The 21,595-nt window shown below is 43.8% G+C and overlaps 2 protein-coding genes across 3 annotated transcripts; both read right to left on the bottom strand.

Annotated features, from left to right (window-relative positions):
* Positions 1-922: 922 nt before the first annotated feature.
* LOC310794225 (beta-2-glycoprotein 1-like) lies at positions 923-11,894 on the bottom strand. Of its 2 annotated transcripts, XM_083656175.1 has the most exons (8): positions 11,649-11,894; positions 10,538-10,714; positions 6,922-7,018; positions 5,006-5,082; positions 3,283-3,471; positions 2,332-2,511; positions 1,798-1,995; positions 923-1,101 (listed from the first exon to the last, which is right to left on the bottom strand). In XM_083656175.1, exons 1-8 carry the CDS (start codon positions 11,749-11,751, stop codon positions 1,037-1,039), a joined length of 1,086 nt encoding a protein of 361 aa, XP_083512301.1. In that variant the 5' UTR covers positions 11,752-11,894; the 3' UTR covers positions 923-1,036. The 2 variants fall into 2 exon arrangements, with proteins under 2 accessions (XP_083512301.1, XP_083512302.1); XM_083656176.1 differs by lacking the exon at positions 10,538-10,714.
* Positions 11,895-13,109: 1,215 nt separating this feature from the next.
* LOC310794006 (beta-2-glycoprotein 1-like) lies at positions 13,110-18,972 on the bottom strand (the record flags this gene model as incomplete). The annotated part of the gene is made up of 8 exons (XM_083655875.1): positions 13,110-13,216; positions 13,359-13,556; positions 13,908-14,087; positions 15,140-15,325; positions 16,516-16,592; positions 16,687-16,783; positions 17,812-17,991; positions 18,903-18,972. 8 exons carry the CDS (start codon positions 18,970-18,972, stop codon positions 13,110-13,112), a joined length of 1,095 nt encoding a protein of 364 aa, XP_083512001.1.
* Positions 18,973-21,595: the final 2,623 nt, after the last annotated feature.

The following is a 21,595-nucleotide window of genomic DNA, read 5'->3' as shown; positions in this document are numbered from 1 at the left end:
AATATTACTATGTGATTGCCAGCCGCATAAGGTGCTTATGTGCTTGTGAGAGATATTGTGCCTGGGATCCCACGCAAGGGGTCCATGAGAAACCAGCCAGGCGAATCACCCGTGACCCGTAACCTCATCGAGGTAGGCTAGAAACGGCTCCCAAATGGTTGAAAACCTTTTAAGTGAATTGATCCTCAGGAACCTAATCTCTCCATCCGTATAACAGAGGTCATGTCCATCAACCACAGTTGGAAAGAAGGTGAAGAGGAGAGGAGGACTTCAATTCCTTCAGAATGAGTTTTTTGGCAACAGCTGTCCCCTGTGTCAGAGACTGTTGCACAGCTGTAGGGAAGTTCAGAGAGGACTCAGAGCAGCCGAAGATTGCGAGTTCTGCCTCCGGCTGAACAGTTATTTTGTAGGCCTTCTCAGCTTTGTAGCCATCCCAAATTTCTACAATTCAATTACTGTCTTGGTACCACAGTGTGCAGAAATAGGGCAACAAATAAGGCAGGAATAACATTTTCACAGCATTCAGAACATGTCTTTAGGACCCATGGAGCTCATATATAGGCTATATTATAGCCTACTATCCTATGTTGTAGCTGACATGTCAGACATGGCTGTAAAAGCTAAGACTCTTGCTGATCTAATGAGTCCAATTTCATTTAGATATCTTGATGTGAGAGGTCAGAGGTCAAGGGACCCATTTGAGTAGTCGTGCCCATTTACCTTTGTCAAAAAAAGAGCTAGCAGAACATGGCCGCTACCTACGGATTCGTCTGGATGTCTATTTTTAGCGGTGCTCAGACCCGGGTGCTCAGATGCAATTTACAGGTGGGTTAGGGTTAGGGTTAGTAACACCTAATCTAATAACACCAATGGATTTGTCCCTTTCTCTTGTGAATTGTGTTATATGGGGCAAATAGACGAGTACAGATCATTTTCTTTAATTTCAGAGATCAGAACGCACAAACATACAGTTGAAGTGGATACATATTTAAGTGGATTAATCATCATTAAACAGGAGACAGGAACTTGTGGTGTTTCAGCACTGTTGGATTTCTGATGGAAGAGAGCTGGAATGAAGGTGATAATCAACAGGGCCAGGCTCTAGGAAAGACACACACACACACACACACACACACACACACACAAACACAAACACGTTTGAATGTTGTCAATTAGGCTACTGTAGTTGAAGAGGCAGTGCATTTTTTTTGTCGGAGAGGACACCCAGTGAGAGGACATCCAGTGACAGGACACCCAGTGAGAGGACACCCAGTGAGAGGACATCCAGTGAGAAGTCTATCAGTCTGATGACTAATAAGACTCTGGGACAGACGGCTGATATTTCATGGTTTCCGCTGTAGAGCGGACGTAAACCGCTATATTGGTAGGAAATGCATGTGACCTCATGGATAGTTCTGCGACGGTGCAACAGCTTTGTTAGCACAGAAGTAAGAAGAGAAGAAGTGTTCTCTAATGACGCATTCCATTTGTTTGGGAACTAGAATTTCCCAGGTCATAGATGGGAATGAGAAATCACCTGAGAAATCCCTAGTTCCCAATACAGTACAAATGGAGTGTGCCTTACATCTCATGTTCTGGGATATTTGTCGCCACAAATTCTGATCATCTGATCATCTTTATCATTTGGAGATGTGAGGTGTCTACAAATGAACCTTTGTGATGTGTGACAGTTTAGTGACAGTGGAGAACAAAACAGAGTCCTTGCTATATAGTGCACCCTTGTGTAGCTATGTGCCGCCCTATTCTCTTTACTCTGCTGTCTTGAAATAACCGTACCTTGAAAGCATTCTGGGAGTTGGAGTCTTCCATCGGTGCACTGGGTTGGCACTGTGTAACCACAATTCCTGCTCTTCTCCATGCAGTAGACTGAGACGATGTCTCTGTGAAACACCCTGTTAGGTGTCAGGTCTTCAATCCACAGTTTTTGTCCTTTATATAATATCCTTCCTCTTTGTATGCCAACCTTGCAAGGGGCTGTAGTAGACCAAAAGAAGAAGATGACATTACTGGAATACTGTAGTGCTGTGCTGTTTTTCATCAAGACATTTCAATACAAATAGCTGAGAGTGGCAGGTTTGTGTGATGTTGTAATAATCATTTCCTTGCATTTATGGCACAATAATAGTCACAGACATCACTGTTTGCCTATCAATATAATATAGTTAGTGGATGAATAATATCCATAGGCACATATTGTAGAGCTACTGTAAACTCACACAAGGGGAAAACACTAGCATCAGTATAGTCAGTATCAGTACAAAATGACATGATGACATGACAGTGATAAAATGAAAGCCCTGGTCCCCCTACCTTTGCAGGCTGGCTTTTCGGACCACTCTCCAGTCTCCTCACAGACACTCTCCAGGCCTCCGTCAATAACATAGTCTCCATTGCAGCCGTATTTGACCGTTTCCTTGTAGTCATACTCTCTCTGAAAGCTGCTGGACATGTAGCCATTCACAATGGGCTCCGGTGGAGGGCAGGTCACCACTGTAAAGTTAAGAAGACAACAGTAGGCTTTGTTTGTTTCTGTCTCTGAAGACTGTTTGGTTGACTGTTATATTCTATCAGAAATAAATAACGGTATGATTTAGTTTACATTTTTGATGTGCCACTCGATCTCCAGGGAGTAAAAAACAACTTATTTTTCATGAGACACAGGGGTTTTCAAAGTGTGGGAGAGTGAAGCCTCCCCCCAGAGAGAGTGAAGCCTCCCCTCAGAGAGAGTGAAGCCTCCCCTCAGAGAGAGTGAAGCCTCCCCTCAGAGAGAGTGAAGCCTCCCCTCAGAGAACATAGAGATTGCTGCAGTGTATCAAGTGTATCGTGGGTGACAGAGCTGTGTATCGAGTGTAAACGTTGTGTTCTCTGCACGTTCAACCCATATGGACTGTGTGCTGCAGGCAGGCTGGCCGGTGCGGACAGACAGTTCCCCAGGCCCCAAAAATCACCATTTCCTTCTCCCCGGAACTGAGCCTGAGCTCACCTCACTCGCCTCAACAGTCACGCTATGTTTCCACCAGGGCGCGTGTTTTCACACCTCCCATTCATTGTGTATTGGAGACAGCCACGCAATGCATTGTGGGGCAGGCGGGGAGGTCCGCGAGCGGGGAGCGTGCACAAGCCCGCCTGACAATTTGCATAAAGTTGGGGATTCTCAACTTCATGCAAAAGACGTCCGCGCCCCGCGCCTTTTTTTGTGAGACTTGGTTGACCAGTACCAGTACTACTCCTGCTGCTACTGCTACCGCTTGTCCAACTTACACCGACATTCAGGTGTCTTGGTCCAGCTGCCATTGGCAGTGCACTCTCCTCTTCTGTTGCCAATGAGTACGAATGGAGGCAGGCACTGGTAGGTGGCTGTGAGGCCGTACTCAGTGGTGTTCCCACTCATCTTTCTGTCATAGATGATCATGCCAAACCTTGGGATCGGAGCGATGCCACACTTCACGGCTATGAGAGGAGAGAGAGAATAGGTCAATTTATTTGTTGGAATAATTTTTTTTTTTTTTTTAGCTGCCTCACTTGGCTCACATTGAACCACAGCTTTGGATTCCCCTGATCCTGGTCTCTTCTTCTGTCTCTGTCCTAGTAGCAATTGTTCTTCGAGCGAAAGAGTGTTTTTCCCACGGCACTAGGCCAGCGGCCCCGCCGGGGTCATAATGGGAAAAGTCAGAACACAGGCACTCACTCACTCACTCACTCACTCACTCACTCATTCACTCACCCATTCACTCATTCACTCATTCACTCACTCACTCACTCACTCTCACACACACACACACACACACACACTCACTCATTCACACACTCACTCATTCACTCACTCATTCACTCACTCATTCACTCACCCATTCACTCATTCACTCACTCACTCACTCACTCATTCACTCACTCATTCACTCACCCATTCACTCATTCACTCATTCACTCACTCACTCACTCACTCTCACACACACACACACACACACACACTCACTCATTCACTCACTCACTCATTCACTCACTCATTCACTCACTCACTCACTCACTCATGGATTTAGTGAGTTTAGTGGGGAAATCGCCATAGCTAGGGATAGGAGGGTGGTAGAGAGTCAGGATTCGAGGAGTGAGTATAGGAATAGTGGCTAGTGGGGGGGGGGGGGGCTATGGGGGAGGATATACAGGAGGCCACTGTATGCACAGCATATGGAAATACCAAATGGTTTGTAATTATGAAAGGTGTGCACCAGGGCTGTATCTCATCACCGTACCTCTTTAACCTCTATAGTGAATATATCATGAGAAAGGCGGAACTGGATGAAGATGAAGCTGGCATTAGGATAGGAGGAGCTAAATACAACAACTTGAAACTTGACACAATCCTCATGACAGTGTTTGCCACAAAATATTGAGTTTTTATAGTGGGTGTAACGCAGACCCCCTAGGGGGGTGCGGGGGCAGTAGCATCTTAAACCACACCTGCTTAGGATCAGATGCAAGGCAGCTATAGAGAGGCAAAGTGACCGCCTACTTCCTGCTTCAGCACTGTACCAGAGATTTTCATCCGCCATTTATTTTCCCATACACATTTCGTAAAGTGCTTATAAAAACAGTTTTACTGGTTCAAACGCTACAGATATATTTAGAAACAGGAGAGATCGCATAACATTTCACTGGGACCAAAACGTAAAAGAAATAAAGAAAATATTTTTTCGATGTTTTTTAAAGTTTTGGTCCGAGTGAAATGTTCTATGGTCTCTCCTGATTATAGCGTTAGCTGAACCGTTTGGTTCGACGAAGTAAAACTATTTTATAAGCATTTTATGAAATGTCTATGGGAAAATAAATGCGGATAAAAATCTCTGGTACAGTGCTGAAGCAGGAAGTGACGTTCCACTTTGCCTCTCTATATAGGCCTACTGTAAAGTGTTTTGCCCTTGTCAACATTCTCATGTATTAAGGGAGTATGCAGTGGACTACAGGAAGTATGCAGTGGACTACATACGCTTGCACTCTGGTGCTGGTGCACTCCATGTTCCATTGGCTTGGCACACAGCGCTGCTGGCTCCATACAAGATGTACCTGCACAGAACATTACAACCATATTATTTTTGCTCTGCAGCGATCTTTAAAATTATGTAGGCTACGTTCATTCAAACTTGACAGTTTTTTCCTCATGTAACTCATTCAAACTCAGATTGCATTGCAAATATTAACCAGAAACGAAACCAACACATGATAATCTCATGTGTCAGTGTAACATTGTTAATTATGGTCTCACTTATGAATTTCACCAAAACACCCCAATTTCTTCTGTGAATCTTCTACTTGTGTGTTCTAGAGTTTAGTGTTTCCAAACGCACCCACCGCGGCGACGTCATTACGTGCGCATGCGCGCAGCTCCGCTCACAGTCTCCTGGAATGTCAACGAGGTGAGCTGTGTTGTGTAAATCTCTTGATAAACGCTTTTAAAAGTCGTAATTCGTGTTCTGAACGTTATCCACTTGTTGCTACTTGTTCTGTAATATATCCCACTCATCCTGTGTAAATTCTGTTCGGATCTGAGATCGCTAATCTGCGTTTTTATGTGTTCATCTGGGAGAAAGCAGGCTAATGTAGAAAGCTAAGACCCGCGGTTAGCTAGCATGAACTTCCGTTTTTCACGTCTGACGGTCTGACCACTTCTGTTCTTTTTATCAGGGGAGTGAGACCACGCAACTGTACACCAAACCATAATGTTGTGCATTGGCTCTGCTCTATGTGTCACACAGTTATGGAGATGTTTGTGTTTATTTCTTTGAAACGTTTTGTATTATTTGCTGTGAAATGAAAGGCTGCAGGCCTGATAGCCTTGTAGTTACTCCACACCAGTTTAGATAGGTTGAGTCTAGCTGGTGTGGCTGCTATAGTAACACAACAGAGTTGCCTGTTAATATAATTTGCTGAATCTAAATTTTAATGTTAATAATGTTGTGGTTATAATGTGTTTTATTTTTTACATCTGTTAAATAATTGAAATATGGGTCATTTAGTAATTTTGTTATTCAGATTTTCTATGGAACGGAATTTTATTTGATCAGATTTATTAATTAGAATATAGCCTATAATAATTGTGTATTTTAGAAATGGCACACAGTCTCCTGGAATGTCAACGAGGGGAGTGAGATTGTGCAAATGTACACCAAACCCTCACCCCGCTAGCCGGGCGCTTCCCGCTCATACTGAGCATTAGCGCCCGCCGAACGTCAACGCATTTCCCATCAAACAGTCGTGCCGCTCTCACGTCTAGGTATAAAAATGAACCCTTACCTGAGCCAAAAACGTGAAGTGAAGACGCTATCCGATGGCCAACATCTTCTTCTTTTAAATACATATAGTTGCCTCTTCCAAATTGTTGCATAAAATCCACTTTTCTGTCTTTGAAAAACCGAAAATGTAGGTGCAATACCATTCCGGAAGTGTGGGGGGCATTAGTGAGTATACAGTGAGTAAACAGTGAGTCGTAGTTCTGGGTTGCTCCAGATGAATGATTTTCGGTTTGTATTTAAAAGAAGAGGATGTTGGCCATCGGATAGCGTCTTCACTTCACGTTTTTGGCTCAGGTAAGGGTTCATTTTTATACCTAGACGTGAGAGCAGCACGATTGTTTGATGGGAAATGCGTTGACGTTCGGCGGGCGCTAATGCTCAGTATGAGCGAGAAGAAGCGCCCGGCTAGCGGGGTAACCCAAACCCTAATGTTGTGCATTGGCTCTGCTCTATGTGTCACACAGTAAACACCTGACACCCAGTACTGCCTCTTGTCTCCTGAGTGTCACCACACACACACCAGAACACAACGCAGGCGTAACGCGTGGGTTACATCAGGTAATGATACTGCATTATGGTTTATTGAGTGGACCATCAGATTTCCTTCCTTTACCCATCAGAACAGGTGTAGTTGATTGTGCTCTGGTACACAGTATCCTCATAGTACAGATCTCCATCACGCACAGGCTCTGGGTAGGGACAGCTCTTTGCTGCAGGAGAGAAGAGACTAAATATGAATCATAATTACTATGATGGCAGTGAAATAGAGCTCAACAGGCACGTGACTTTTCGTGACGTAATTTGACGTAACGGTTTAAGCAAGAACAAAAAACAACGGGGAAAAAAACGAATGTTTTATGGTCACTCACGATTCAGTAGGTCACGGGTTGGCTTAAAACTCATAAGATTTATCGAAATGTCTGTGGAGAAAATGAATGCGGGAACTTACTTCCAATTACGTCACGAAAAGTCATGTGCCTGTTGAGCTCGTAATTGATTTGCATAAATTGAATGTTGAATGACGTGTGATGCACCTGTTCTAGCCTATCTACTAGTGCAGTAAAACGTATGAACTCATATAGAATAGCGCAGGGATGATGACGTTGAAACCTCGCTATAGGGGACCTATACCTAACCGACATGATTCACATCATGTTTTGAATTGAAAGTGAATCATTCAAGATAATGTAACGGTATAAGAATCATGCAAGTTTGACAGGAATGATTCACTCACTTTCACTTTCAATTCAAGAGAATGTATGTGAACAGTCTCTGACACTGGGGACAACTGTTGCCAAAGAACTCATTCTGAAAGAATGGAAGTCCCCCTGTTCACCTTCGTTCCAACTGTAGTTGACAGACATTATCTCTGTTATAAGGAGGAAGAGGCTCAGATCCCTGAGAACCAACTCACTTAAAAAGTTTCTAACTATTTGGGAGCCGTTTGTAGCCTACCTCGACCAGGTTGGGGGCAGTGGGTGACTTTGCCCGGCTGGTTCCTGTTGGACGCCTTGCGTGGGACCACATGCGCGACATCTCTTACAAGTACATAAGCACCCTATATGGATGGTAGCACCACATTATGACTGTCAATACTATGTTTTTCTTTCTTTTCCTTTCCTGTGTCTGAGCTTGTTCGTTTGTTTTGTTCATATATTGTTAAAATTGGGGAAAAAAAGAATGTATGTGAATCACTCCCGTCAAGCTTGCATGATTTACGAATTCTCTTGAATTGAAAGTGAATGAAGAGAATGGAGGAGTTCCTGTATTTGGAAGTCAAAACAAGAGAGAAAAGAAGATGTGGAAAAAAGCAAGACAGTGGAGCAGATACTGAAAGCAGATTTTAATATAGCCTATGGCAGTGATACTCAACTGGCGGCCCGCGGGCCCGCTGTGTGAATTGCAAAAAAAAAAAAAAAAAAATGTTTTTTTTTACAGTGCACCTGAACGCAACATGCAAGATACCCGCTGAATAAGTGTCCAAATGTTCATGTCATTCTGGCCAATACTTCTGTTATAGCATTTCAGTCTGGAATATGGAATATCTTTCAATAATCTATTATTTAGCTGCTAAATTGTCAAATACCGCCGTCTGCTCGCTACCCAGGCACTTATGTATGTACTTAACCTAATTAACTATCCGGTGTGCACAACATTGTCAGACTAAACTCCGGCTGACACCCCAAAAACCTACAATCTGCTACAGAAAAATGTATATTGATTGTTTATTAACTGGCCCCTCGCCTTCTATCATTTCACGAAAGTGGCCCCCGGGCAAAGCAAGTTGAGTATCCCTGGCCTATGGAGAGATATACTTGAATAGCTTCAGCTAGCAATGAACCCCCCCCCAGGGCCGGCCCGCCCTATATGCGAACTAAGCGGCTGCCTAGAGCCCCGGGATTTGCCAGGGGCCCCCTAAAAAAAAAAAAAAAAAAAAAGTTTTTTTTTTTTACAAACATAGGCTATAATATTATAGGCTGTGTGTGGTAGTTAAAACATAGGTTGACGTTTATTTATGTTTGTAGTTTAAACAAAAACATAAATACTGTAGGCTACATACAGTACAACACAAAAGGCTGTTATTTACCTTTTGTCGCCACCTGGTGAGTAAATATATATGTAACTAAAACCAGAAGCGTCATGCCCATTGAAACTGAGGGGGCAGTTGCCACCTCAGATTTTTTGAAAAAAATAAAAGAAGGGGGAAGTCAAATTCATGCTGTTAGTTATTATAGGTATAGTTTGCATAGCAAGTTAGTTGGCTATACTTGTACTACCATGCAGCTAATGTTAGCATTGTAATGTTAGCCAGAGCTGTTATGACAGTGAGCTGTTACACTTTATCTGGGCAGACTGATTGAATCATTGCAGATCTATTCAGACCTTAGGTCGCCACCAAAACTTTTTTGCTGGGGACCTTCGCTGCCGAATGTTTATCTCTAAATAAATATACAGTATTTACCCTAATGAGAAAAGGAGCAAAATATTGATGGTTAAAACCGAATAATGATATCACAACGCTCTAATCCCAATGATAATTTAAAATTAGATCTTCCTCTAAATCTGGCTTCAAATGGCCAACATTTTAGAAATAGCTAAATGCACTGATTCAATCATGAGTGATTCAGCACACTTTATCTGGGCAGACTGATTGAATCATTGCAGATCTATTCAGACCTTCGGTCGCCACTGAAATGTTTTAGCCGGGGACCTTTGGTCGCCACCGAATGTCGCCCCCTCAGAATTCTGGTTTGCATGACGCCCCTGACTAAAACCATTACAATTGACAACCGGTCCTGAATGTATCTACCGGTCCTTGGCACAAAAAAGGTTGGGAACCCCTGGTTTAACTGACCTGGCAACCCCTATGGCTGCTGGGTTCTAGACGCTTGCTTGACACTGATAGGGCTACAAACGAGCATCATCATCGTCACGTTTGTTTGTTTTAAATATTCCTCTAAATATGGCTAAAAGTCCAAAAAACGTCAAATTTTCTTCGGCACTGCCCTGGCGGGCAGCACCGAGAGTCCCCTCCTTAAACCACCCCCTACTTACAACACCCCCTACTTAAAGGTACTTCCAGCGCGGATGCCCCCAAACCTCCACCCCTGGGAGGGGGCCCCTAATCTATATCCTGCTTAGGGCCCCCAGATGGCTAGGGCCGGCCCTGCCCCCCCCCCCCCAGTTTTTTTGTTAGCTAGCTAAGCTAACAGTTAAGCTATGAATGCTATGAAAGTAGGCCACACAATTAGCACCAGTCACCAGCCAAATACTGGTCTAATATAAATATGCAAGTGGCTGATAGATTTGCTTCACTCACCACAAGCGGAGTGGCTGCTAACATTTGAATATTCACGAGTCATTTGGCCGGTGGACAAAAACGTTCATTTTGCATCATGTAATGTCCTATAGGAACTTGAGGAATTTAAATTAGTATTATGTAATGTCTTTTTTGTTGGTGTCAGGTTATTTATAAAATAATAGCGATGAATGCTGGTTGGAGGGGCCCCTGGGGAATTGTGGCCTAGGGCCCCAACAGACTCTAGAATCACCACTGACAGGTAGTTAAATGCGTGTTGCGTTTGGGACCCAAGATGGCCACCCTAACAAAACCATTCTGTGACTGGAACCCATGTGACATCATCAGCTTCAAGGCAGCTGTCAAATGTTGTGCAAAAGAGGAGAGCTACGCGGGCAGAGAGTTGCCACGAGACCAATGAAAGACCCACGTTTGCACATTAATTTGGTTCTGGTCCATTCTCCCCTGGAGTTGCAGACGATGGTGCGAGGGCCCAGCAGGGGGGTATGTCCCTGTTTACAGGACAGGACTAACTGAGTACCAGGGCTGAAGAACCTCTGGAGCCCGTTCACCTCAATGTTGGCCCCCAGGACCGGCCTGACACATACTGCAAGGACAAATGAATATGATGAGATAGAAGTACAAATTTAAGGAACATAAAAAAAAAAATCACATTTGGGTTTGCATGATTGGAAGTTAAAATCTGCCACCAAAGAATACCATCAATTTTACTTTTTTTTTTAATCCAAACCCTGCCAACACTAACTAGCTTTTTAAGCATTTTATCTTGCACCAGTAATGGTAATTGATTATATAGTATGTTTTACACATTCACAAACAATGATGTTTTATATGCTATAAACCAGTGGTTCTCAAACCTTTTCACGTCAAGGACTCCTAAGCTGACACAAATTAGACCACGGACCCCCATTTGATAAGATTTTGTCCGAGGGGTCCCTATCTGATCAGATTTTTGCTTTTAGATGTTTTCTCAGAGAAAATGTATGAAACCCATGACCAAAATAGTCATATATTCTGTCATTGGGTTACTTATGGATGAAATTATAGTGAAAATAAATTATCCCCTTTTTGCTGGGGACCCGGTGGAAGCCCCTCAAGGACCCATGGGGGTCCCTGGACCACACTTTGAGAACCACTGCTATAAACAACATAATGTGCCGAGCTTGAAATGGAGTCCCATGAAAAGTATGAATCGTGATTTCACATGAAGATAAAGACATTCCAGAATGCATAAATGTACAAAAACGAAGTCTATATCCAACCTGCTGCTAATTTGTGGCAAAACACTATGGTAGTCTAAATATAAAAATAAAGACTGCAGAAAAACACTGACTTCAAGGTTGGACAACAACTAACAGTCTTAAACCATTTCAAACAGCAAAATGAGAGAAAAGGAAATAATTGTCTTGGGATTCTTGGGAAATACACATGCTATAGCCAGAAAAGCAATGGACTTTACTGTGTAAACCAATAACTCAATCCAAATAAAGTCAAAGTAAAATAAGGATAACACCAAATACCAATGTCTTGCGCTGATGTCACCACGATGAAAAATGGCGGACACAGGAGCAGCAAAGGCAGCACGCACGCCATCCTGCTGGATCTGTAAAGACGTGCATCCATCAGGTCTCTGCTGAAAATCCTCAACCTCTGCACCTCCCTCACTACCCCTAACGCTCAACGCTGTTTGTCTTTCTCTAAAAGTCCACAGATAAGAGCAGAATGAAGTAACTGCTCACTAACCCTTTTTTACCAACTGATCCTAACCATTGTGACATTTTACTGGAAGTGAGAGGTTCCAGCCAGGAACTTCCCCTTGCTTGCTGTCGTATGACGAAACAGCAGAGACAGATGTTTTTCAGACTTTGCTGAATCATCTTTTCCCCCCTTTCTCCATATCAGAACATTTAAAGACCCCCCTACCCTACCCTAAAAACATGTTTTCACATTCATCTGCTGAAAGTGGAAAGTTTCTCTCTGCTCACTGAAAATCAGATCCAATAGATCGGATCGTGGCAGGATCGATTTGTCATGTGATCGTGATCTCATGAACTCGTGTGAATCCAGCTGCCTCACAGGGTTAGTTCATCTTCTTCTCTTCCAATATGGTTCGTGCCAAACACCAGTAACCCAAACACCAGTAACCCTAACACCAGTAACCCTAACCCAAACACCAGTAACCCTAACACCAGTAACCCTAACCCAAACACCAGTAACCCTAACACCAGTAACCCTAACCCTAACACCAGTAACCCTAACACCAGTAACCCTAACCCTAACACCAGTAACCCTAACACCAGTAACCCTAACACCAGTAACCCTAACACCAGTAACCCAAACACCAGTAACCCTAACACCAGTAACCCTAACACCAGTAACCCTAACACCAGTAACCCTAACCCAAACAAAGTGGCTAGAACAGGTGCTGGTTGTTTGCCAGCCCAGATGGGGGTATGTATGTATGTATGTATGTATGTATGTATGTATGTATGTATGTATGTATGTATGTATGTATGTATGTATGTACTGTATGTAGATGTGACAGAATACAATGAATCATGTTATGGATGTTGCATTATCTGCATAACCTATGACACACTACACATTATAGACACTACACATTATACACACTACTACACATTATACACACTACTACACATTATACACACTACTACACATTATACACACTACTACACATTATACACACTACACATTATACACACTACTACACATTATACACACTACTACACATTATACACACTACTACACATTATACACACTTTCATTGACGGGGAGAGTGAAGAACATGATCAACACAGCCGACAAATAACTTCACGTCTTTATTGACTCATTCTTCCTGATGTGTGGTGTTCCAGGCCAGGCCGTGCTGTGCACAGCTATGATGTGTGGTGTTCCAGGCCAGGCCGTGCTGTGCACAGCTATGATGTGTGGTGTTCCAGGCCAGGCCGTGCTGTGCACAGCTATGCAGCTGTTGCAGGAGTCGTGGGGCTCGCAGGGGACACAGCACACATGGTGATCTCTGATGGAAGGCTTTTGGGCTTTAAGGTGTACTCCACCCTGCCTGGTTCTAAAGGGGAGCACAGGAAAGTCAAATATAATATTGTCTCTATTAACCAGGTCTGGTGTCTTTCTAAAGGGAGCACAGGCCAGTCAAATATAATATTGTCTCCAAGTGTCTTTCTAGTGTCTGTCTTCCTTTAAGGACTCACCCACGAAGCATTCTGGGAGATAGAGGGCTCCATCGTTACAGGTGCTGGCCACGGGGTAGCCGCACTTCTCAGCGCTGTTCAGACAGTAGAAGACAACAATCTCTCCATGCAGGACTCTGTTGGGTTTCAGATCAGCGATCCAGAGCTTCTTGGCATTGTAGAAGATGCGGCCTCTCTTGATGTTAACTGAGCAGGGGGCTGGGCGGAAATAGAATCCATGACATGTTCTTTTTCAAAATATTGCAGATTCATCCAGTGGTTTGTAATCATAGTTTGGGCTCAAAGCAAAGTTTGCGTGTAAAGCGATCTATGTTTACATGTCATCTTGCTTAGTACGCTCCAACTGAATTCAGATTACATTGTCTGCACGGAGATTCAAATCTAAAACATTGTATTTTATCCACCATTCACAATGTTTTATCATTCATTCATCCATCCATCCAGTCCATATTAACTGACTGAGAATCGATCCAGACTCTTTTGCAATAATGAACGAGACATGAATACACACATTCGGCCCTGAGGGCAGGTGATTGTCCTACGACTCACCCCTGCAGACCGGCATGGTGGACCAGTCCCCTGTGTTCTGGCACTGGGTCTCAGCATTGCCGTCCAGAACATAGTGGTCATTGCAGGCATACCTGACCTTCTCCTTGTAGCCATGTAACCTCTTCACAGCAAACGTGATGAAGCCGTTGGGTATGGCAGTTGGGATGGAGCAGCTCACCTCTGGGATGGGCAATACAAGTCAAGCCAAGTCAAACGTGTTTTCAAGAGGTCAGGTATTGTTAACAGTACAGGTACAGAAAAGAAAACTTGATCAATCATTAGAAATAACTGCTCTTGTCATAATAGCCAGACCAGGTGAATTCAGGTGAATCGAAAGTTTGCTTTTAATTCCACAAATTAAATTAAATGTATTGTAACCATGCAGGAGATAGGCAGGGGATTTAGATGGGGAAGAAGACATTAAAAGAATAGTTAAGCGTTGAGACAACAACACTGACATCAACTTTTGCTGCTTGGACCTCAGGGAGACTAGCTGGCGTCTTGGCGTCAGCTAATGGGGTTTCCGTTTAAATAAACAAACTGTTAAGATGGTCAAAACTTCCAAATGTTTTGTAGTGTATGCTAAACTGTAAAGCCATGAGAGAGAAAATAATATATTAAAGACCCCCTAAAGTCAAAAATCAGTTTTTCTTCTTGTTCCTACAGTTGCTCGTTTGAGCACTGTGCAGAATGATGTCGTTTGAAACTAGAAGGCTGTTTTCACAATCGTCTGCTGAAAGTGGACGTTTCTCTGAGCTCACTGAAAAGACGGTTTTCAATGAGGATGATTTGTGACATCATGAATCCTGGAGCCAATCACTGTCCAGTATTCAGCAGTTGAAGCCCCAACACATTGTCACTCCCAACTCGTCATATACTGCACATCGGTCAGGAACTCTTGTCATCACTTTATCACTAGTATAGTGAGAATGTGTTGTATGCTGTGATTGGCTAGTTATGTTCGAGATAACCATGATTGGTTGCTTTAAGATTTTTAAATGATGGAGAAGGAGGGGAAGTCATTTTATGGATTTTAACAAGATAATTTAACCTTTTTTGTGGGGAAAACCATCAGACACAAATTATTATTCTAAGTAGAGTATTTTATGCACATCTTGAAACATGACTTTAGGGGGTCTTTAAAGATATGTTTGATGAAGATATTTTTATATATTTTTTATGACCCAGATTTTGCTTAAAGTTCCTTCATTTGGGGAATGCATTATCGTTACCACGACAGACGGGTGGCTCAGTAGCATTTCCATCAGCCGTGCAGGATCCCCTCTCATAACTTGGTGCTTTGGGCGGGTTGCACTCGTACGTCCAGCCTTGGCCGTAGATGGTGGTCGATCCACTGACCCTGTTGTCATGGACAATTCTACCGTCTCTCGGTGGGCTGGGCAGAGCACAACTCACAGCTGGAAGAGAGGAAGTGATGTCACCAGAGGATTGTCTCAAAATGGAAAATGCACTGTAAATCTGAAACAAACATGTCGCTACTTTTGGGCAAAACCAGAGATGGGAAGTAACAAAGTACAGTAGGATTTTCAAGTATCAAACCACAAATTATTAATCAAAGTAAAGTCTTAAAGGAACAGCTCCCCCTAAAGTCCAAAATACATATATTACCTCTCACCTGTAGAGCTATTTATCCATCTATATCTTTTTGTGTTATTTGCCTGAGTTTTGGAGATATCGGCCGCAGAGTTTCTGCCTTCTCTCCAACACAATGGAACTGGATGGCACTCGGCTTGTGGTGCTCAAAGTGCCAAAGAAATACATTTGATAAACTCAACAGCAATGTCATTTTCCAGAAATCATGACCCCGTTACTCAAGATAATCCACAGACCTTGTTATGAGCAGTTTCATGGAGGAACTATTTTCTTCTGACCGAACTACACCCGCTAGCTGCTAGCTAGTTCCTACATGAGACTGCAAAAGAAAATAGTTCCTACATGAAACTGCTCACAACAAAGTCTGTGCATGATCTTGAGTAATTCCAGTCACTCTTTCCAGTGATTTCTGGAAAGAGACGATGCTGTTGAGTTTTTCAAATGTATTTTTTGGTGCTTCGAGCACCACAAGCTGAGTGCCATCCAGTTCCATTGTATTCAAGAGAAGGCAGATATCTCTGCGGCTGATATCTCCAAAACTCAGGCAACTAACACAAAACGATACAGATGGATAAATAGCACTACAGGTGAGAGGAAAAATATGTATTTTGGATTTTAGGGTGAGCTGTCCCTTTAAATACACCTTGTTTGGAGCCTTGGAGGGGATCTTTTAAGTTTAATAGTCTTCGAATGTAACTACTATAATAAGGTGAGAGGCTCTCGGCACTCGGCGCAGCTCAGAAGCAAAGCTCACCAGCTACAGGTGAGCACAGGAAGGAAGTCTGTAGATAAGCAGTATACAACATGTATATTGAACTTCTATTTTATTATGTCAAATATGCATATTTGAACATGTATATTGAACTTCTATTTTATTATGTCAAATATGCATATTTGAAAGAAAGTTAATCAGTGTAAAATATAAATTTTTACATCTAGTTACAATGCAACTACCGGTATTACTGTTTCCACTACTTGTCTTTTCCTCCAGTACCTCTGCATACGGGTGGTGGGTCGCTCCAGGTACTGTCATGTAAACACCGGCTTTCATTGGCTCCCTGCATCACATACCTGAAGCACAGATGTTCACATCAGTCTGAAATGAATGAAACACGTGTTGTGATTGGCTGCTGGGTGGGTCAGGTGACTTTCCCCCTAATCTTACCCGTCATCGCATGTGTAGTTAAGCACAGTCTTAAATGGAACCTCTGTTCTTCCCATCGCTAAGGCCTGTAGGGGCTTGGGGATTGGGCACATCTTTGCTGTAGAAAATACAATATAGAGAGCCAAAGTGGAACGTCACTTCCTGCTTCAGCACTGTACCAGAGATTTTCATCCGCCATTTATTTTCCCATAGACATTTCGTAAAAATGCTTATAAAAATAGTTTTACTTGTTCAAACCAAACGGTGCAGATATATTTAGAAACAGGAGAGACCGCATAACATTTCACTTGGACCAAAACGTTAAAAAAATGCGGGTTTAAAGAAAATATTTTTTCTATGTTTTTTTAAGTTTTGTCTGTCTGTCTGTCTGTCTGTCTGTCTGTCTGACTGACTGTCTGTCTGTCTGACTGTCTGTCTGTCTGACTGGATTGTGTACATCAATCTGTATTGCGGACAGGCCCGTAGCCAGGGTTAGAGAAATACCGAGGTCATTTTAGCGTGGCGTGGGCGGCCCAGGGGGGGCTGTGCCCCCCCGGTTAGAAAATGTTGACCATTTTAAAGTAAAATGCTTCAATCTGGTGCACTTTGAGAGCAAAATGAAGAGGCTAGATCTATAAAGAACTACATACATCATGTTAGATTAATATCCTCTTTACTGTGATGTTGCTTTAAAATGATACAAAAAATAAATGTCTCCCCATATAATATAATTTATATTCTGCATACAGGTCACATGGCAGAATACTGCTCAATTAAATACAATGGCCCATCTACACAAACATCACTTACAGGGGAGTTACTTACCCATTCACTTCAATTGAACTGTCCCCAAACTAGCCCCAATCTAGCCCCAATGCAAAATGTGAACGTTGTGAGTTATCTCTCTTCCTTCTATAACACACAGAGAGGAAGCAAATTCTTGCATTTCTGATCAACTGTTAAAACATCAATGACAGATGAATAGATCTGGGGGCCGGTGCTATTTTTCTAAACTTTTTTTTTTTTTTTTTTTTTTTTAATACCGAGGTCATGACCTCAATGGTAGCTACGGGCCTGCCTGATTGCGGAGAACAGCAAAATGGCTCAAACTGTCATGTAAAGATCATGTAAATGTTTGAAACTCACGGGAACATGCCAAGTCTGTGTGTGTCCACTCCCCCGTGGCCGTGCAGAGCATCCTGCGTGGGCTGGCTGTTGAAGCCACGTAGCCCAGTTCACACGTGGGGCTCAGCTCCTCGCCCACCTCATACACACGCTTCACACGCGACTCATCAAGCCCATCGCTGAGAGGTGGGCGGCCGCATACTGATCAAGACAAGACATTATAGAGATTTAGGGACTAAAATGGTAACAAAATAAAATGTATCTGGATGTTATTTTCAGTTGTTCAGTTGCAGTTTTTGGGACACTTTTCTCACCCCCCTTGTACCTCCGCCAAGACATTACAATTCATTATTGGCTGGGCCAACACCAATATCGTGTTCATCTGACTGACTGACGTGTCTGTCTGTCTGTCTGTCTGTCTGACTGTCTGTCTGACTGTCTGCCTGTCTGTCTGACTGTCTGTCTGACTGCCTGTCTGTCTGACTGTCTGTCTGTCTGTCTGTCTGACTGTCTGTCTGTCTGTCTGTCTGACTGTCTGTCTGTCTGTCTGACTGTCTGTCTGACTGTCTGTCTGTCTGACTGACTGCCTGTCTGTCTGTCTGTCTGTCTGTGTGTCTGACTGCCTGTCTGACTGACTGTCTGCCTGTCTGCCTGTCTGTCTGTCTGTCTGACTGACTGACTGACTAACTGTCTGTCTGTCTGTCTGTCTGTCTGAATGTCTGTCTGTCTGACTGTGTCTGAATGTCTGTCTGTCTGACTGCCTGTCTGACCCTGTCTGACTGCCTGACTGTCTGCCTGTCTGTCTGTCTGTCTGACTGTTTGACTGCCTGTCTGTCTGACTGTCTGTCTGACTGCCTGTCTGACTGTCTGCCTGTCTGTCTGACTGACTGTCTGTCTGTCTGTCTGACTACCTGTCTGACTGCCTGTCTGACTGTCTGTCTGAATGTCTGTCTGTCTGTCTGACTGAATGCCAACAGATGAAGGGCAGTAACTGAGAGAAAATGAAATAGGAATTATTGTGATATGCCAAACTCACAATCATTCAATCAATACAACAAGTTCATTATGAAATCCAAATAAATTATTCTTATTATTATTATTATTATTTTTACCTTTCTTAGATGTTACAGTGGTGTATAAAGCCACTTGGCAGAGGAGCAGGAAAGCCAAAGCTGGAGCCATCTTCTTCCTGGGAGTGAGGTCTCCAAAGTGTCCTGGGGCTCCTGCATCTGCCTGTGGATGGGGGGCGGGACATGAGGGCTGCTGGGTAATGGGCCCGATAGCCTGATCCAATCAGATGCCAGCCTGAGCTCTGATTGATTGAGCCCAAAGGTCATCACTCATGCATATTTACCTAGCGTTGAAGGATAACTTTCAATCGACAGGAGTACAGACACAAATAACGACGTATATGAAGACACACTGATTTAACTCAAGCTTCCACATTTGGAATGCGCCATGCAGAGAGCACCGAGATTAATGTGCCACGCAGAGAGCACCGAGATCCTGCAACACATAACTAGGTCAAAATGATTTCTTGATTGATGTCCTTGATGGATGGCTTCATCATGGCAGATCATCATCATCATCATCATCATCATGGCAGATAAGCTTATTTAGAAAAACGGTGTCACTGACTGTCGATTAAAAGCCCTGCCACTTTGTGTTTTAACTGGGCTTGAGTTACCTCCAAAGTATAATATACACATATGTGTATATATATATGTGTATATATATATATATATACACACACACACAGTTATTACAGTATATATATATATATACCGTATACAGTATATACACACACACACACACACACACACACACACATATACACATATATATAATATATATATATATATATATAGTAGCACTGGTTTATCTAACCTGATTTACTCTGCAAATGTTTGCTGTTCATATCACAATGATTGAGATGGTTTAGCTGCTCTGCAGGTCAGTGAACCGAGAGGATTGCTGAAATCAGAGCAGTGGGAAGACTGTTTCAGACAGGGAGAGGTAGGACAATACCTTCCATCAATGAAAATCACAGGCTAACTAACAATGAAAAATCTAGCCATAATCACAAGGAAGGAATATGAAGTGGATCAACAGAAACAGGCAGCACTGAGTCCTACATATTCTAGTGGACTACATACTGTACTGACATTTACTCATTGACCATTACGGGCTACGCGGCCCCTCTAAGGTAGGGGATTGGGGTTGGCCTTTGGCCGCAGGGAACTCTGGGGGATATTAGTGGGACTAATGTTATCCAGGTTACCTATGCTATGTTAGCAACTGTATCCTAGCTCCATAGGCTCATTTCACAGCAACCTTTTGAGGTGGTAAAGCAGGAAGTAACGCAGGTGTAATCATTAGCATTAATGAGGGCACCTGATACTGGAACACCTCAACAGAATGGAAGCATAATTCATGGTATTAGTTACAGCTGCTTTACTTCCTGAATTAGAAAATCCTACAACAATTAATTATTTTATATTTAACCGAGTTCTGTCTTGAACTAAGTGACCATTTAGGTAGTGAAACTGTCTATCCCATGATCTGTGGGGATCTGTGTACTGATAAGGAAGGACCTGCAACTGTCTAGCGAAAGTTTATGACCACTTGTTTCTCGGTGGAAGTTCACAGATATGATCAGAAGGTTCCAGACATGTTCTCAGTTCCATCTTGAGACAGGTCACTTCTCTTTGTCAGAACAAGGAGACAAGTTGCCACTTTGACAGCTGTCTGTCTGAGTGGTTAAGAGGAACTGGAATGGCCCCATCCACCACTTGGATTTGCAGTGTTTTCTCCTGTAGTCTCGTACCACCACCCAGTCCCTGCTTTGATGTCATGCAGATCGTGCTGGGCTGGCTGTGGTCCTGGTAGATCGTGCTGGGCTGGCTGTGGTCCTGGTAGATCGTGCTGGGCAGGCTGTGGTCCTGGTAGATCGTGCTGGACTGGTTGTGGTACTGGTAGATCCTGCTGGGCTGGCTGTGGTCCTGGTAGATCGTGCTGGACTGGTTGTGGTACTGGTAGATCGTGCTGGGCTGGCTGTGGTCCTGGTAGATCCTGCTGGGCTGGCTGTGGTCCTGGTAGATCGTGCTGGGCTGGTTGTGGTACTGGTAGATCGTGCTGGGCTGGCTGTGGTACTGGTAGATCGTGCTGGGCTGGCTGTGGTACTGGTAGATCGTGCTGGGCTGGCTGTGGTACTGGTAGATCGTGCTGGGCTGGCTGTGGTCCTGGTAGATCGTGCTGGGCTGGCTGTGGTACTGGTAGATCGTGCTGGGCTGGTTGTGGTACTGGTAGATCGTGCTGGGCTGGTTGTGGTCCTGGTAGATCGTGCTGGGCTGGCTGTGGTACTGGTAGATCATGTTGGGCTGGCTGTGGTCCTGGTAGATCGTGCTGGGCTGGCTGTGGTACTGGTAGATCATGTTGGGCTGGCTGTGGTCCTGGTAGATCGTGCTGGGCTGGCTGTGGTACTGGTAGATCATGTTGGGCTGGCTGTGGTCCTGGTAGATCGTGCTGGGCTGGTTGTGGTCCTGGTAGATCGTGCTGGGCTGGCTGTGGTACTGGTAGATCGTGCTGGGCTGGCTGTGGTACTGGTAGATCGTGCTGGGCTGGCTGTGGTACTGGTAGATCGTGCTGGGCTGGCTGTGGTCCTGGTAGATCGTGCTGGGCTGGCTGTGGTCCTGATAGATCGTGCTGGGCTGGTTGTGGTCCTGGTAGATCGTGCTGGGCTGGCTGTGGTACTGGTAGATCGTGCTGGGCTGGCTGTGGTACTGGTAGATCGTGCTGGGCTGGC

This window comes from Poromitra crassiceps, assembly GCF_964638095.1.
Source record: "Poromitra crassiceps genome assembly, chromosome: 19".
NCBI classification, from domain to species: domain Eukaryota; kingdom Metazoa; phylum Chordata; class Actinopteri; order Beryciformes; family Melamphaidae; genus Poromitra; species Poromitra crassiceps.
This window is presented reverse-complemented; position numbering and strand designations above follow the sequence as displayed.

Excerpts from the sequence above, each read along its gene's own strand:
- LOC310794225 (XM_083656175.1), bottom strand. The coding sequence starts at position 11,751 with ATGGATGCACGTCTTTACAGATCCAGCAGGATGGCGTGCGTGCTGCCT. Across the intron at positions 5,083-6,921 it reads AACTACACCTGTTCTGATGG|GTACATCTTGTATGGAGCCA; the intron begins GTAAAGGAAGGA and ends TGTTCTGTGCAG. Across the intron at positions 1,996-2,331 it reads CGAAAAGCCAGCCTGCAAAG|CCCCTTGCAAGGTTGGCATA; the intron begins GTAGGGGGACCA and ends GGTCTACTACAG.